The following is a 15,106-nucleotide window of genomic DNA, read 5'->3' on the forward strand; positions in this document are numbered from 1 at the left end:
GGTCCAAGCCCCGCCACTACTCCCAGGCCGATGGTTGCCAGGCAAAAGGTCCATTGGTCAAGCATGACGCAACCCTTTCTAAGGTCTTATGGTGCTAAGACATTTAGAGCCTTGGCATTCCTGTTTGAACCTGTGATCACGTGAAAGCACGTGGTTTCTCAGTGAGTCACCCACAGGCTAAGCTAGACTGCAAACCACCAACACCGTTTTGCTGCCACAGACAGCCTTACTATCGTTTTGTGCCCATGTCGACCACAAGAAGGCTACAGGAAGACCAATTACTACTGACAATAATCCTCCCGGTTTCAATCAAACATGCAAAGGGACCTTAATCAATCCTTACAAACGGATCGGTTCGCCCAAACGTAACACTGAATTGTGCTCGACATGGGACCCAAAAATCAAAAATCTTCTGGCGCAAAGGGACGGGCGGCAGAAGAATCCAAGGAAGATCCTCTTTCTGCAGTTGTCATCGCCGACAGCTTTGAGACTAGATTCCGCCCCTTTACTCTGGAGCAGCCTCGCTGTTTGCTCCCACTAGCTAACACACCCCTGATCGAGTACACCCTGGAATACCTGGCCAGCACTGGTGTTGAGATTGTCTACATTTATGGCGGGCCTCACATCGACCAGCTGGAAAGATATATTAATGCATCGCGATGGAGAGCATCGTCATCCCCATTTACAGATCTAATCTTTCTCAGGTGCGTTGCCACTTGTGTTGGCGATGTCATGCGTGATCTCGATCAAAAACACTTGATGTCAGGAGATTTTCTTGTTGTCGGAGGTGATATCGTTTCCAACTTCCCCCTTGAGAAGGCTCTGGCACAGCACAAAAGCCGCAGGGAAAAAGACAAGAACGCCATCATGACTATGGTGCTCCGGGAGTCGGAACCTGGTGTCCATGAATACAGCGACGGTGTGGTCTCGACCTTTGTACTAGACCCCACCAAAAACAGATGCCTGCACTACGAAGAGTCAGCACCTAGTACACAATTTACCGCCCAGATTGACCCGGAAATCCTCAAAATACCAGAGCTCGAAGTGAGACAAGATCTTGTTGACTGTCGCATCGATATCTGCACCCCAGAGGTGCTCAGCTTGTGGTCTGACAATTTTGACAATCAGTCTCCCCGCAAGGATTTTCTATTTGGTGTCTTGAAGGACTGGGAGCTTAACGGGAAAACCATCCACACATTCGTAGTCAAAGACCATTACGCCTCCCGCGTTGCAGATTTCTGGACTTACAACACCATCTCTCAAGACTTCCGGCAAGATATTGTTAGTTCAATCGCAACCGAGAATAATGTCTTTGGAGATACCCATTACAACCGGCTACCGGCTGGATCGATCAAGGACCACACAGTCATTGTACACCGGCCGGCAACAATTGACAGCGAGTCTATTATTGGTCAAAGCACCAGCCTTGGACGAGGGTGCTCTCTCAAAAGCAGTGTTGTGGGCCAACGCTGCCATGTGGGAAAGGACACACAATTGGATTCGACTTACATTTGGGACGATGTCACGATCGGGAACAATGTCAGGATCTCTAGGTCAATCGTGGCCAATGAGGTTTTCGTTGGGGATGACTGCATTATCGAGGCTGGCGCACTGATATCATTTGGCGTAAGAATCGCGCCTGGCACTACCGTTCCCGCAGGCTCGCGGGTTTGCAAGGGGCAGAGAGGACCAGACGGGGAAGGACGAAATGATATCCTTGTGGGTAGCGAAGCTGGCGAAGACCATGCGTATCTGGAGAATGAAGACGACTATTTCGGGCCAGCCGAATCCCGGCTGGTGTTCAACAAACTCGATTACGCCGAGTCGATATCCAGCCTTGGATCCGAGATAACAGCAGACGAGGTATCTTCCTTTGAGGGTTCGAGAAGTCAAAGCTTCGCTACATCCATGTCAGACGACGATCAAGGCGATCGCTTCCAACATGACACAGTCGCAATTCTTGTCCAACGAATGAAAGAAGGACAAAAAGCAGATGATATGCTCAGTGAACTCATGGGACTTCGCTTCAGTGGCGGAGCTGATGAGACTCAGGTTCGCCATGCAGTGGCGGTTGCTATAATGAAGTACATTCACGGATGCATTGAAGAAAACTTATCCCCCGCAGAAGCCACAAGAAAGACTCTTCAGGCGTACAACACTCTAATTCGTCGAACAGGGGCAGACCAGGCTACTCATGAACAGGTGCTGTTCCTGCTAGATGCTCAAAAGGATCTTACACGGCGTAAAGAGGGTGGGAAGACCCTGCTCTTTGTCGTCAAAGACCTCTATGACCTTGAGGTTTTTGGGGAAGAAGCCTTTGTTGATTGGTGGGCAGATGAAAGGTCTAGCAGTGACGCAGAGATGAGTGCAGTCCGGCAACAAAGTTCTCAATTCATTGAATGGCTTAAGAACGCAGAGAGCGAAAGTGAGAGCGGGGAAGACGACGATGAAGATGACGAATGAAGGACTCATGGACCTACGCTTGTGTTCTTAGCTCAGTGCAACACAAACCTCAACGGCGGTAATTACTGTAGGACTTTGCCAACAGCCTCGTGCATTCTGCCCTACATTGTACTAGTGCCGGTATGTACACCACACCACGCACCAAGGCTGAACGGAAGTTAGAATCACGTGGCGTTAGATGGCATAGCGTCGGGGTCCCTTATCAATCCTTGATTCGCCGCCCTAAGCAGTGGCCATTTGGAATCCGCAATGAGCAATAAGTTATCACTTAAAAGGTCCAGTTAATGCCGTAGTCGGCACTGGTCCCTGAAGGCAGCTGCCACCCGGACCGAGTGCCGCCTGTAACCTCTAAATAGCGCCTACTCTTTGCCAACTTCCCCGTCGGAGCATCCTCACCTGCACGTTGTCACACTTACTAAACCACTCATCTCGTGGTTCTTCATCTTCGTGCACCTTTGTACGTTGGCTTCAGAGTCCTGGTCGGCATTTTCTTTGCAACATCCATCTCATTCATTCATTGATCAATCCATCATTCACTCTATCGCTGGGTCACGACGAACCCTTTCGCAGTCGATCTAGAGCCACTCCGTCATTCCCCACTAGCAGTCTGTCGTCTCGTCTGGAGACACAGCTGCTCGTCTCAAAGCCCACCACGCCACCTCAAGTGAAGAAAAGGAAGGCCGAGGAGTGCGTCCCAGACGCGGTAAATTCCTGTTCCTCGAAATCTCGGAAAACCTCGTTGTCTCAGGTGCAGGCTCCAACCACTCCCATCACTGAACACGGTTCGCCGTCCCTGCAGGCCATGGATTCTGAAGATGAGTTCATGTCAGATCCTCCTAGTGGAGATGAACTAGACTTCGACGAAGGTACACAAGACAGTGAAATAGGGAGTCTAGGAGGAGGTGGGTTCCGGTCCGATTGCACTTAAGCAGACCCAAGAATGACAGTTTATAGACTTTGATGAAGATCAAGATGGGAGTTTCGGTTACGAGAAAGATATCCTCACAAACCCACAGAAACCATACGAAGTCGAGTTCAAAGTCCTGAGCCCCCAAGATATACAACTGCAACAAAACCGTCAATTTGAAGAGGTGTCATCGATCATTGAATTACCAGCGGAACAGGCTGCTATCTTGCTCCGGTTCATGCGTTGGAATAAGGAGAAGCTCATCGAATCTTACATGGACAACCAGGAAAAAGTGCTCGAGTCCGCAGGCCTCGGGTCGACCTTCGCCGCAACACCCAGGACGCAAACAGTTAAAGGCTTTACTTGCGAAATTTGTTATGAAGACGGCCCATTGTTACAGACATATGCCATGAAATGTGGTCACCGCTATTGTGTAGACTGCTACACTCATTATCTCACTCAAAAAGTCAAGGAGGAGGGTGAGGCTGCACGAATAGAATGTCCGTTCGATGGTTGTCATCGCATAATCGACTCCAAATCACTCAAACTCTTGGTGGACCAGAGCGTGCAAGACCGATATGAAGTCCTTCTCAATCGTACATACGTGGATGACAAGGAGAACTTGAAGTGGTGTCCAGCACCGGAATGCGAGTATGCTATAGATTGTGCGGTTAAGAAGCGAGATCTCAGCCGCATTGTGCCCACAGTGAGGTGCACGAATGACCATGGGTTTTGCTTTGGATGCACACTGTCAGATCATCGACCAGCACCATGTTCACTGGTCAAGAAGTGGATGAAGAAGTGCGAGGATGACAGCGAGACATCGAACTGGATATCAGCAAATACCAAGGAATGTCCCAAGTGCAACTCGACGATCGAGAAGAATGGAGGGTGCAATCACATGACGTGCCGCAAGTGTAAGCACGAATTTTGCTGGATGTGCATGGGACCATGGTCGGAACATGGAACGAGCTGGTACAATTGCAATCGGTTCGAAGAGAAGTCCGGTTCTGACGCTAGAGACGCACAAGCCCGATCACGACACTCGTTGGAACGTTATCTACACTACTACAACCGCTATGCCAACCACGAGCAATCGGCCAAACTGGATAAGGAGCTCTGGCTGAAGACGGAGAAGAAGATGACGAGCCTTCAATCACAATCAAATATGTCTTGGATTGAAGTTCAGTTCCTTGATACAGCTTCGAAAGCCTTGCAGGCCTGCCGACAAACCCTCAAATGGACATATGCCTTTGCATTTTACCTCGCACGGAACAACATGACGGAAATATTCGAGGATAACCAGAAGGATCTAGAGATGGCCGTGGAGAACCTCAGTCAGATGTTTGAAAAGCCGGTGAACGAGCTGGAAGGGTTCAAGGTAGAAATTCTTGACAAGACAACCTACTGTAACCGGAGAAGGGAGATTCTGTTGAGTGATACAGCAGAGAACCTCAAGAAAGGTATGTTCCTACCTCTTGTCCATTGAATATTGGGTCGACGCTAACTCTCATGATCTGCAGACCAGTGGAAATTCATCGTAGAGTTATGATAGCCCCAGAACGACAAGGGCCGGTATGGACAGTGAGACACGACATTCCTTGCATGATATATGATGTTCCGAGCGAGGCGTTTGCATTCGATGGGCATAGCTGGCTAGCAAGGTTCCATGCATTGTTAGCAGAGACGAGGCAGGGCAGGTTCTTTCTCCCGGACAGCAAGACAGATCATGAAGGGGCTTGGTCAAGATGCAGAGGCGTATTGTATGAGTGAGCAGAATGGCAGGGCAAAGTTCGATCTACAGGTTTCTGCAGTTACCAGAAATAGCCACTGGTGGTCCATGGAAATTCATGTGGTCAAAACCGTTTTCAGTCGTCTCTGTACACCGCCCAGGTATTTCACCAGGAATGTCCGTCCCGGCGTAATCCGCAGGTTCATATCTGAGTGGGAAGAAAAATGCAACGACAGTGTGAAGGCCGCAATGGCCGAGTTGAGAGAAGTAGAGGGATAATTAATTCGCGCGCGCCACGTATTCTTTAGTCTCGTGGATACGGTCAACGCACGTGGTAATACTATACGCCATCTTCGCTGATACTGGCGGCCGAGCCGAGGACGAGGCCGAGGCGCCAAAGGCGAGAAGGAAGAGATCCAAAAGAAGTTGCCAACGAGGTCCAAAGTCCAGACTAAGTACCCCGTTCTCTCTGCAGTACTCCGGACAAGTACATCCTCATAGCCACTCGGAGGTAGAACGGGTAAAGTGAGGAGGATAGACTTAACTCAGTCCGGTTTGGGTATCGAACAGCGAGGGAGCGAGCGGAAGAGATGCGACGGAGGGTGCGAGACTGCGAAGATCGGAGGTGCTAACACGTAACGAGAGTTAGGCCCGCGGACTAAAACACTGCCTGGTAAGATGCGAGCCGGGGTTTTATGGGCTGTAAGAGGCTAAAGGCTCCCTGGGTGCCAGGCTTGCCGCGGAGGTACGAGGCGTGAGGTGGGAGGCTGGAGCGTCATTGATGCGCCGCAACAGAAAAAGATGAGTGCTCGTGAGTCGTAACTAGCACGCCTGGGTAACTTGCCTGGCAATGGTGGCTACTGGCCAGTCGCCCACCGTGGCCACCTACCTAGGGCCTCGGGCCTGTTCCCACCCCCATCTATCCCTCATCATAATTAGCTAGCTAAGGTTATCCCAGGCCCAAAAGTTTAACAAATTCATTTCTGCTCAGTTGTTTCTCTTGAGGTGCACCCTAACATTTTCCTTGCTAATGCACCTCTACCACTCATCCTCCGCCCATTAGACATTCCCGGACAGATCTCTTTCGATTTCATACCCACATCTACACCCAACCGTGCTCTTGGGGGGCCACCCTATTTGTGTCTCGTTCGTGGCATACCCAGAGGACAATCGATCGCCTGCAAACGTGGCGACGTCAGCAAAGTTCCCGGCGGCCCTGACCGCGGAGAACATGACAGTATCGAGCAGTCCTAGTGCCGTCGTCGAAGAAGAGTTTGAGTGAGTATCTCTTCTCAGTTCGCATGGCAGAATGCTGATGGTGTTGGTTTCAGCTATGAAGCTCTCCCGCCAAACTATGGGCTCGGACACAACATGTTGGCCGGCGCATTCGCAGGCATTGCCGTACGGACAAGCAAGTTCTGCCAAACGGAATAAACACTGACACGATACTAGGAGCACACGGTGATGTATCCTGTGGATTTGATGAAGGTAGCTCAGACTTCGATTTTCCGCTGGTGCTCCAAAAAATCATGCTAACCGATATCGAATGGATAGACCCGAATGCAAATCATCAATCCTTCAGCCGGCGGCCTCTACAATGGCCTTTCACACGCAGTATCCACGATCTACCGGTTGGAAGGACTACGGACTCTATGGCGAGGCATGACGAGCGTGATCGTGGGCGCAGGTACGACCAGCCCCGGAGAAGGCGTGCAAAATGAAAGAATATCTTTGACATGGTCCAGGTCCCGCGCATGCTGTCTATTTTGGCACATATGAAATCGTGAAGGAATTCGCTGGTGGCAACAAAGCAGATGGCAAACACCACCCGCTAGCCGCTGGTATGGCCAAAACGATCTTATGACGCGAGCACCGCATATGATGCTGACCACTGCATAGCGACGAGCGGAGCATGTGCAACAATCGCCAGCGATGCTCTAATGAACCCCTTCGACGGTATGCACCGCATCCCACCGTCACCGGCCTAAATTACAAGACTGACATTCCAGTAGTGATCAAACAGCGGATGCAGGTGCATGGCTCAACTTATCGATCACTGACCCATTGCGCACGATCAGTGTTCCGAGCGGAGGGTCTAGTAGCATTCTACGTTTCATATCCGACAACATTATGTATGACGGTGCCATTCACAGCTACTCAATTCATGGCCTACGAGTCATTGTCCAAGGTTATGAACCCTCGGAAAGATTACGACCCTATTACACATTGCGTGGCTGGCGGCTTGGCCGGAGCATTTGCTGCTGGAATCACCACCCCCCTCGACGTGATCAAGACATTACTTCAGACAAGAGGGATGAGTCAACAAGACGAGATTCGGAATGTGCGAGGCTTGTTCCACGCAGCAAGCATCATCAAAAAGGAGTTTGGATGGAGTGGCTTTATGAGGGGTTGGCGGCCCAGGATAATCACCACTATGCCAAGCACCGCCATTTGCTGGTAAGGCCCTTCCCTATGTTGCCCCCGTGGAATGTCCGTGTTGGCGAGCTCACCGAAACTATAGGTCTTCGTATGAAATGGCAAAGGCATATTTCAAGCGGACGTTACGTGAGGAGCATAATGCGCAAACGAGCAAATTGTGACCCACCGTCTCTCATCGTAACAGCAGCATCCGACGATTTTCTTTCGATTGACGGCAAGGAGTGTTTTTGGGCCGCGCTCGATTCTGTCTATTGCACACAGCAGTTCGACCGTGGAAAATGATACCCACTACTGGTATGATATGTTGGGCTCCCAAGTCAACAACATCATTATTGCGACAGCGGCTTCCTTTGGCATGGCATGCTCTGGTGCCTGACGACTACTGAGGTGCGGTCCACCTTGACTTTTTTTTCCTAAGGGGAGCGAAATGCGAACTGCATGTAAAGGGCGTTTTGAGTCCCAGGCGGGCAGGGTGGGGATTCGCTATGCTATAGCCGACGCTCGATGTGTCGGCGTCGGCGGTCTTGGGTGAAGGACTTCTCTGCAATCTGGATAATACTGTACTTCTACCGAAAAAAGAAGGGGACGGTTTGAGGGCTTGTCAGCTCCCTCGCCATTTTCATAGACCAGGTGATCCAGCAATGAGAATGAAAATTATGCCACAATCTTTTGACGAAGGTACTACTCCGTGTGTTTGGCTGCGATTTTCTTTTTTGGCTGTTATGGTTGTGTTGAACCACTCCAACCACTCACTCCACATACAATCAACGCGAACTTAGAACTTGGAAAAACTCGTGTCGATATCGTAGTGCAAGATGCTGTGGCGTGGTGGCCGTGGTTGGGGTTGGGGTTGGTTACACCAGCGTCTTTGCCTGAGCCCTGAGCTCTTTGCCTGGCGGTGCAGCCTGAGGCAGTGACGTGACGTAAGTTGGTGGAGTCAAGACTCCAGATTGCCAGTGTGTGCGGGTTGAGCCCGACTTGTTGTGTCGTGCCACAGCCTCTGCAAGTTCAATCCAATCCACCTCAGAATGAGGCTCAGACTTTGTTCCCGACCCACTGGCACCAGACAAACAAGAACAGCCTTTTGACTGCCTGTCTTCATGGGATGAGCATGTCCTTCAGATTCATCCATCGCAATCATGATGCGGAGCAAGCCTTCTTCCTCCATGCAAAAGATCTACGATGAATCTTATCTGCATTGCTCTACCGCAGTCTTCTTCGAGGGTCAGGTGCGCACTTCTGATCGGACCCAGACACCGTGGTGTTATATGCTGACTTCCTTTTAAATCTACAGGGAAACGAAGCAGAGGCTGTTCGATCATGGAGGTCTGCCCTAGATGGCATTACCTACTTCAAAGCCTACAAACTCCCTTTCAACTATCAACCCAAGTCCGAAACCGAGAAGGCTCTTTACGATTCCCTCCGACAATTGGAAGATCAATGCAAAGAAAGGGTGGATCTGTTAGAAGCCCTCAGGATCAGCCGCCAGGATGCTGCCAGAGACACTCCAGAAGAAAAGAAGTCCGAATCAGGACGAAGGCGGTTAGGAAAAGCGAGAGCCGTTCCTGATCAAACGCCCACACCCACACCGGACAAGTCTTCGTCGTCATCGTGGCTGGGGGACGAGACCGTCCGGCCGATGCAGATGTCAGAACTGCCTACTCCTACTCCCGCACTCCCTCCTCGTCCCTCGATTCTCACGAGTAGATCAAGCGAAAGAACGCTGAAGAAGGAGGCGTCATCTCAAGATTCTCGCAGTCAGTTGTCGTCTAGCAGGGTGCCAAGTTTACCAGTCCCCGCAACCAAGGTTTCAAGAAGCCCGAGCCCTGATCATGCAAGGAAGACAATGCGAACGACGCTGCGCCCGGAGAAGAAGGGGTTTAGGAAATATCGATCGGCCCCGAACAAGGACAGGCTCCCCGATACCATGAGGGCTGCTGGGCTGGCATGGGAAGCACAGCCCCGTCTCAGCGCTACAGTCAACAATCGACCAGAATCTGATCCTTCAATAGAGGCCCGACTCAGCGCTACCGCTGCTAGGCGCAGCATTGACCAAGATGCAGCATCGAGGTTCGAGGATCGTCGAAGGTCTAACCCTACACCAGTATCGCCTAGCTTTGATCAAACTTCCCATACCTATTCCCGAGATTACTCATATGCAACATCTTCGAGATCCTCCATGCAAAAATCCTTGGAGAGTCTCCAGTTGGGAGACACTCAGCCGACCACGTCGGTTCCGAATCTAATAGACTTAGACCCTGAACCTGATCACCTTCCTCCTCCTGTACCAGCCCACGCAATGCTCCCAGGCCCGGGCCTGACCGGGCCGAGGCCGAGGTCTCCTGCTTCCATTCCAAAAGCACCTGATATCGTCTATCGCAAGGAATATCCTGCTCGGCAACAGAGAGTTCCACCGGCTATCGCAAACAATGTGCTTGACAAGGCGTACATGCGAAATGACAGGCTATCTCCGTCCATTAGCCGAAAGCCGGTCGCCAACACAGGTGTGACACTCGAATTACGAGGCCGATCTCCTGGTCATCGGGAGCAACTATCGGAGAGTGAGGAGGAGGGTCCGAAGACTGCAACCAGCAAGCCAAGACGGCCGCGAACGACACGGGCTGAGAGCGCGAAGACGATAACTCCTCCGTCAACGGACGCCGAATCTCTGGAGGACGAAGGCTCGATGTCTTCATCGGAAAAGAAGATGGAACATGTGCTCAAGAATCTCCCCAAGGGACTGGACGAGAATTCGGCGAAACAAATTCTGAACGAGATTGTGGTCAAGGGGGATGAAGTTCATTGGGATGATGTTGCGGGACTCGAGGCGGCGAAAAAGGCACTGAAAGAAGCAGTTGTGTATCCCTTCTTGCGACCAGACTTGTTTATGGGACTACGCGAGCCTGCAAGGGGCATGTTATTGTTTGGGCCACCCGGAACCGGGAAGACGATGCTTGCACGGGCAGTGGCGACGGAGAGCAAGAGTACCTTTTTCGCCATCAGCGCGAGCAGTCTCACCAGCAAATGGCACGGTGAATCGGAGAAGCTGGTCCGGGCATTGTTCGCAATGGCCAAGGCGTTGGCGCCGAGCATCATCTTTGTTGACGAAATCGACTCTTTGCTCAGTTCGAGAAGCGGGTCGAGCGAGCACGAAGCATCAAGGCGCAGTAAGACGGAGTTCCTGATCCAGTGGTCGGATTTGCAGAGAGCAGCTGCAGGGAAGGATACAACCGTGGGAGATGCCAGCCGGGTTCTGGTGCTCGCGGCGACGAATTGCCCTTGGGATATTGATGAGGCGGCACGACGGCGATTCGTCCGAAGGCAATACATTCCTCTACCAGAAAAGGAGACGAGAGAAACGCAGATAAGGACACTGCTCGGTCATCAGAAGCACGAGCTGAGTGGCGAAGACATTGAACGGCTTGTGGAGCTGACGGAAGGTTCGTGATGATGAGGATGCTTGATATCAGCGTTGTACGGTACTGACTATGAGACAGGATATTCGGGATCAGACATTACTGCCCTGGCGAAAGACGCAGCGATGGGGCCACTGAGGCACCTGGGTGAGGCCTTGCTCTTTACGCCGATGGACCAGATCCGATCAATCTACATGGTGGACTTTGAGGCGAGTTTGGAAAGCATACGACCGAGCGTGAGTAAGAAGGGCCTGGAGGAATTCGAGGAGTGGGCCCGAGATTTTGGTGAAAGGGGAGGGTAGCTGGGTACCTGACAGGAATCAGGGCATTTATGGAAGGCAGTTCAGAAAGCAGGATAGGCGATTGTGTGAACTACCCGTAGGAGAGATCTTACTTTCCGGCATGCTAGAAGCTAGGAAACCGGCACGTAGGAAAGAGACGATGGGCATTGGTATGAACCTCACGATGGATGGCTGGATGATACCGCATAGACCGGTGGGGGATGTTTTGTTCACATGACGAGCTTCAGGGCATCTACCAGACTACCATATGTAATGAGCAGGCCATGCTTCAGGAATGGGCCATTAATGATATGTACGCTATACATAGATGTGTGTAGCACGGACTACTCCGTCCGGCCTCGAGAAAGCTGCTGGGCATCTTTCAGCCACTTGCGCCACACTCCACCCGCTTCAGCCACTCCCAGTGACCCACGCCTCCAGGAGTCTCGAGTGGCCCCCGGTCCATACCAAAGCCTACCAAGATGTCGTCTCCTAAAAACGCTGTCAACCTTCAACTCTTCCAAGGGGGAACCCCACGTACTTCCAGCAGACAATTTCCCATCCCTATATGTCTTGTAGTGTGACTGGCTCTCAATGCTCTGACCTCTCAAGCCAGGCACCCAGAGGTCATTTGAAGTCATGAAACACGGTGCCACGCTGTGGTATGTATGCCCTCCTGCCCACCCCCGAGTCGACATCTACAATACTCGTAATAGCTGGATACAGTCACGGGGTCTCACGACGCACCACGTGTGCACGCCAAGACTGTGGAGGGTTCTGTCGTATCTTCTAATATTTGTTGCAAACACCACATTGCGCCTGTTCCCAGGCTCTAACATCTGGCCTGACCGCCTGCCCTGGCTTCCTTGGTTCCCTCCTCTACCTGTCTAGATGCCTGTGAGTCTGTGACTCCAGCATTCTGACTAGCAACTTTGATTGACGTTGACGTGATTGCACGGGGGCCGGTATCACTGTTACTGTGCGGCGTGCCCTGCTGCTCGTATATCTATCACTCATATGACTGACACCGACATTGACACTGCCACCCGCTGATAAGAAACAAGATAGGCTGGCCAACTGTGACTGATTGATTGACTGGCATCTGGTCTCTCCAACGCGTTTCCTGGGTAAAGATGATTGGAACAATGCAAATCACGCGGATTGGTCTCGAGGAACGCTATGCCATCCGTGATTCACTCGAGTGCACCTTCTACACCTCACCATTCCTCCTTGTATAACATCATGCTTCCTACTTGGGCAGGATGATCAGATGCAGATCCCTCGACTCGACTCGACTCGATTTGATGATGGTGGTGGTAAACGAGCGAGGGAGGTGAGTATTTGGTACCTGAGGTATGTACTTACTGTATGGGTGGCGTTGCTTGTTATCAATTCTGCCGGTCGTTGCTGCATACCTCATTCTTCTGATTCCACTTCCACTTCCACCTCCACCTCCACTTCCACCTCCTCGTACATTCCTTTACGGTAAGACCATACCATTCATCCTCATTCTCTACTATCTCATTCACACCACCATTCCTTTCCTGTCCATACCTAGGTATTCATCCCACCCATCGGTTGACCCGATCCCTGATTCCCAACTATCTTTTAAGTCCCGGAAATATCCTACTTACCTACCAACCTAAGTAAGTCAAAGCCAAGTCAGTCCACACAATCAAGGACTCGACGTTGCCCTTCCTCCCAACGTCCCCCCATGCACATTCCTCCTGTTTGCGGCTTCCTCAATGGTTGCGTTCAGTCCACTTGGTCTTTATTGACTCCTCCGTTTCTCTGGAAGCGGCTTCGATCGCTTCCACAACGTCACTTGCGTCCGAGCTTTGTCTTCTTGTCGCCCTGTCAACAAAGAGGCAGTGCCACTTCTCAAGCCTCGAACCATTACGCATGGACCGCTCTCGCATCCACTCGCAATTTCTTTGTCCTTTCTATATACCGAATCCAAGTCCTGCCAATTGCGTATCCCTCAGTCGACCTCAGAGGCTATTCCCGTGAATGCCTTGCCTTTCCTTTTGTTCTTCTCCTCTCGGCCACACAACCCGGTCCCTCGTTCTCTCATTCCCTCTCATCACATACAGACCGCCGGCCGGTGAAAGCTCTCTCGCTTACCTTTTTGGCCCCGTCAGGGATATAGGTCTCTACAATCGTCACTCGCTTTGATTCTCACTTTTACACTCACTATTACAACCATGAAGGCCCTCTGTCTAGGTCTGCTTGCCGTGAGCGCTCAAGTCGGCTTGGCGGTCCCTCATGGTAGGTTTAACGCCTTCATCCGTCGCTCCGACACGAACTCACCGTTTCAAGATCACCACCAACATCGACATCCTGTGCGTGCTGTAACCACCAACACTGTCGTCGATGTAGTAACGGTTACCGCGTCCAATGCTGTTGTATGGGTGGATCAGAACGGCGTGATCCTCTCTACTGAGTACCATGACAAGCCTCCTGCAACCTCCGCCGCTACAGTTCCACCTACAGTCACACACACCGCTCCTGTCCAAAGTGGTGCCCCCAGCAGCGCTCCTCCAAGTGCTTCCTCACAACCTGCTTCCTCATCCCAAGCCGCCAATCGCCAATCCAGCACCGCCCAAGGTAATGCTCGCCCAAGCGACCAACAGACGTCCCCATCTTACACTCCGCCATTCTCTACGAACTATCCTTCATCTAATGCTCCTACTTCATCTGCTGCCCCAGCATCCAATTCTCCTGCCGGCAGTGCCGCACCCTCCAGTGGTGGCCAGAACAAAGTTCCTGCCGACATGAGTGGGCTGGGGATCTGCTATGAATTGATCGATAATGCCGTCCAATGCAGATCAAAAGACACCATGAACTCAGACTTTGCCCTCTTGAAGAGCCAGGGTTTTACCAAAGTCCGTGTTTACGACATTGGCTGTCCGCTCGGTGATGTTGCAGCCGCCGCTGGTGCTCAGGGTCTGGCTCTGATCGCTGGTATTAATACTGTCAGTAGCGTTGCAAGTGATATTGCAAAACTCATCAGCATGCTGCAAGGCAACTGGGGTGTCGTCGATACAATCGTTGTTGGAAACGAGGTCGTTAATACTAATTCCGGCGCGGTTGGGTCAGTCGTTGCCGCCATCGCAACTGCACGCGCTTTACTCTCCGCTGCCGGTTTCAGCGGGCACGTCGTCACGGTTGACACCTTCATAGCACACTCAAATCATCCTGAGCTTTGCGCCAACTCAGACTACTGCGCTGTCAATGCCCATGCTTTCTTCGATGTGAACACTTTGGCCGAACAGGCTGGCGATTTCGTTCTGAATACAGCTATTGGAATGGTTCAAAAAGTCGCCAATGGCAAGACTATAGTTGTCACCGAATCTGGTTGGCCACATCAGGGTTCTCCCAACGGAAAGGCAGTGCCCTCTGTACCAAATCAACAAGCGGCAATTGGATCACTCAAATCCAAGGTCGCTGGAAGTGGCATTGGCCTTTTTCTCTTCCAGGCCTACGACGCAACCTATAAACAGCCTGGAGCTCTGGGTGTCGAGCAATTCTTTGGTATCTACGGCCACTGAGCACTGAATAGAATACCTTGTTTTAAGGTTTGACTCTACATCTTATCTTCTTGATGAACTTAGTAGTCCTGGACATTGGCTATCACAGACCAGCAGGGGCAGATGGCACGATGAGTTATGGTTAGCACGTCCTCTGAGAAATCAAGCAATGAACCTGGCGTTAGGAGCTCTCGGAAGTTGGGTATCTGGCATGCGGGAAAGCTTTCTGTACAATAAACATCGGTCAATGTCCAACACTCGCCCCCATGGGGTGATATTAGGCAAGGCTGGATAGCATCATAGCGCTGGCGTTGTTTCTTGTCTCCCTATCTATCAAC

The 15,106-nt window shown here is 51.4% G+C and overlaps 5 protein-coding genes across 5 annotated transcripts; all 5 read left to right on the forward strand.

Annotated features, from left to right (window-relative positions):
- Positions 1-387: 387 nt before the first annotated feature.
- Positions 388-2,463, forward strand: A1O9_00616 (uncharacterized protein; the record flags this gene model as incomplete). The annotated part of the gene is made up of 1 exon (XM_013409779.1): positions 388-2,463. One exon carries the CDS (start codon positions 388-390, stop codon positions 2,461-2,463), a length of 2,076 nt encoding a protein of 691 aa, XP_013265233.1.
- Positions 2,464-3,265: 802 nt separating this feature from the next.
- On the forward strand, positions 3,266-4,859 carry A1O9_00617 (ubiquitin-conjugating enzyme E2, other; the record flags this gene model as incomplete). Its single annotated transcript, XM_013409780.1, has 2 exons — positions 3,266-3,365; positions 3,418-4,859. 2 exons carry the CDS (start codon positions 3,266-3,268, stop codon positions 4,857-4,859), a joined length of 1,542 nt encoding a protein of 513 aa, XP_013265234.1.
- A 1,803-nt stretch (positions 4,860-6,662) lies between these two features.
- On the forward strand, positions 6,663-7,702 carry A1O9_00618 (solute carrier family 25, member 46; the record flags this gene model as incomplete). The annotated part of the gene is made up of 5 exons (XM_013409781.1): positions 6,663-6,789; positions 6,848-6,943; positions 7,002-7,058; positions 7,112-7,559; positions 7,624-7,702. The coding sequence occupies 5 exons, from the start codon at positions 6,663-6,665 to the stop codon at positions 7,700-7,702; spliced, it is 807 nt and encodes a 268-aa protein (XP_013265235.1).
- A 978-nt stretch (positions 7,703-8,680) lies between these two features.
- On the forward strand, positions 8,681-11,259 carry A1O9_00619 (adenosinetriphosphatase; the record flags this gene model as incomplete). The annotated part of the gene is made up of 3 exons (XM_013409782.1): positions 8,681-8,770; positions 8,836-10,981; positions 11,039-11,259. 3 exons carry the CDS (start codon positions 8,681-8,683, stop codon positions 11,257-11,259), a joined length of 2,457 nt encoding a protein of 818 aa, XP_013265236.1.
- Positions 11,260-13,442: 2,183 nt separating this feature from the next.
- On the forward strand, positions 13,443-14,789 carry A1O9_00620 (uncharacterized protein; the record flags this gene model as incomplete). Its single annotated transcript, XM_013409783.1, has 1 exon — positions 13,443-14,789. One exon carries the CDS (start codon positions 13,443-13,445, stop codon positions 14,787-14,789), a length of 1,347 nt encoding a protein of 448 aa, XP_013265237.1.
- Positions 14,790-15,106: the final 317 nt, after the last annotated feature.

This window comes from Exophiala aquamarina, assembly GCF_000709125.1.
Source record: "Exophiala aquamarina CBS 119918 chromosome Unknown aczIA-supercont1.1, whole genome shotgun sequence".
NCBI lineage: Eukaryota > Fungi > Ascomycota > Eurotiomycetes > Chaetothyriales > Herpotrichiellaceae > Exophiala > Exophiala aquamarina.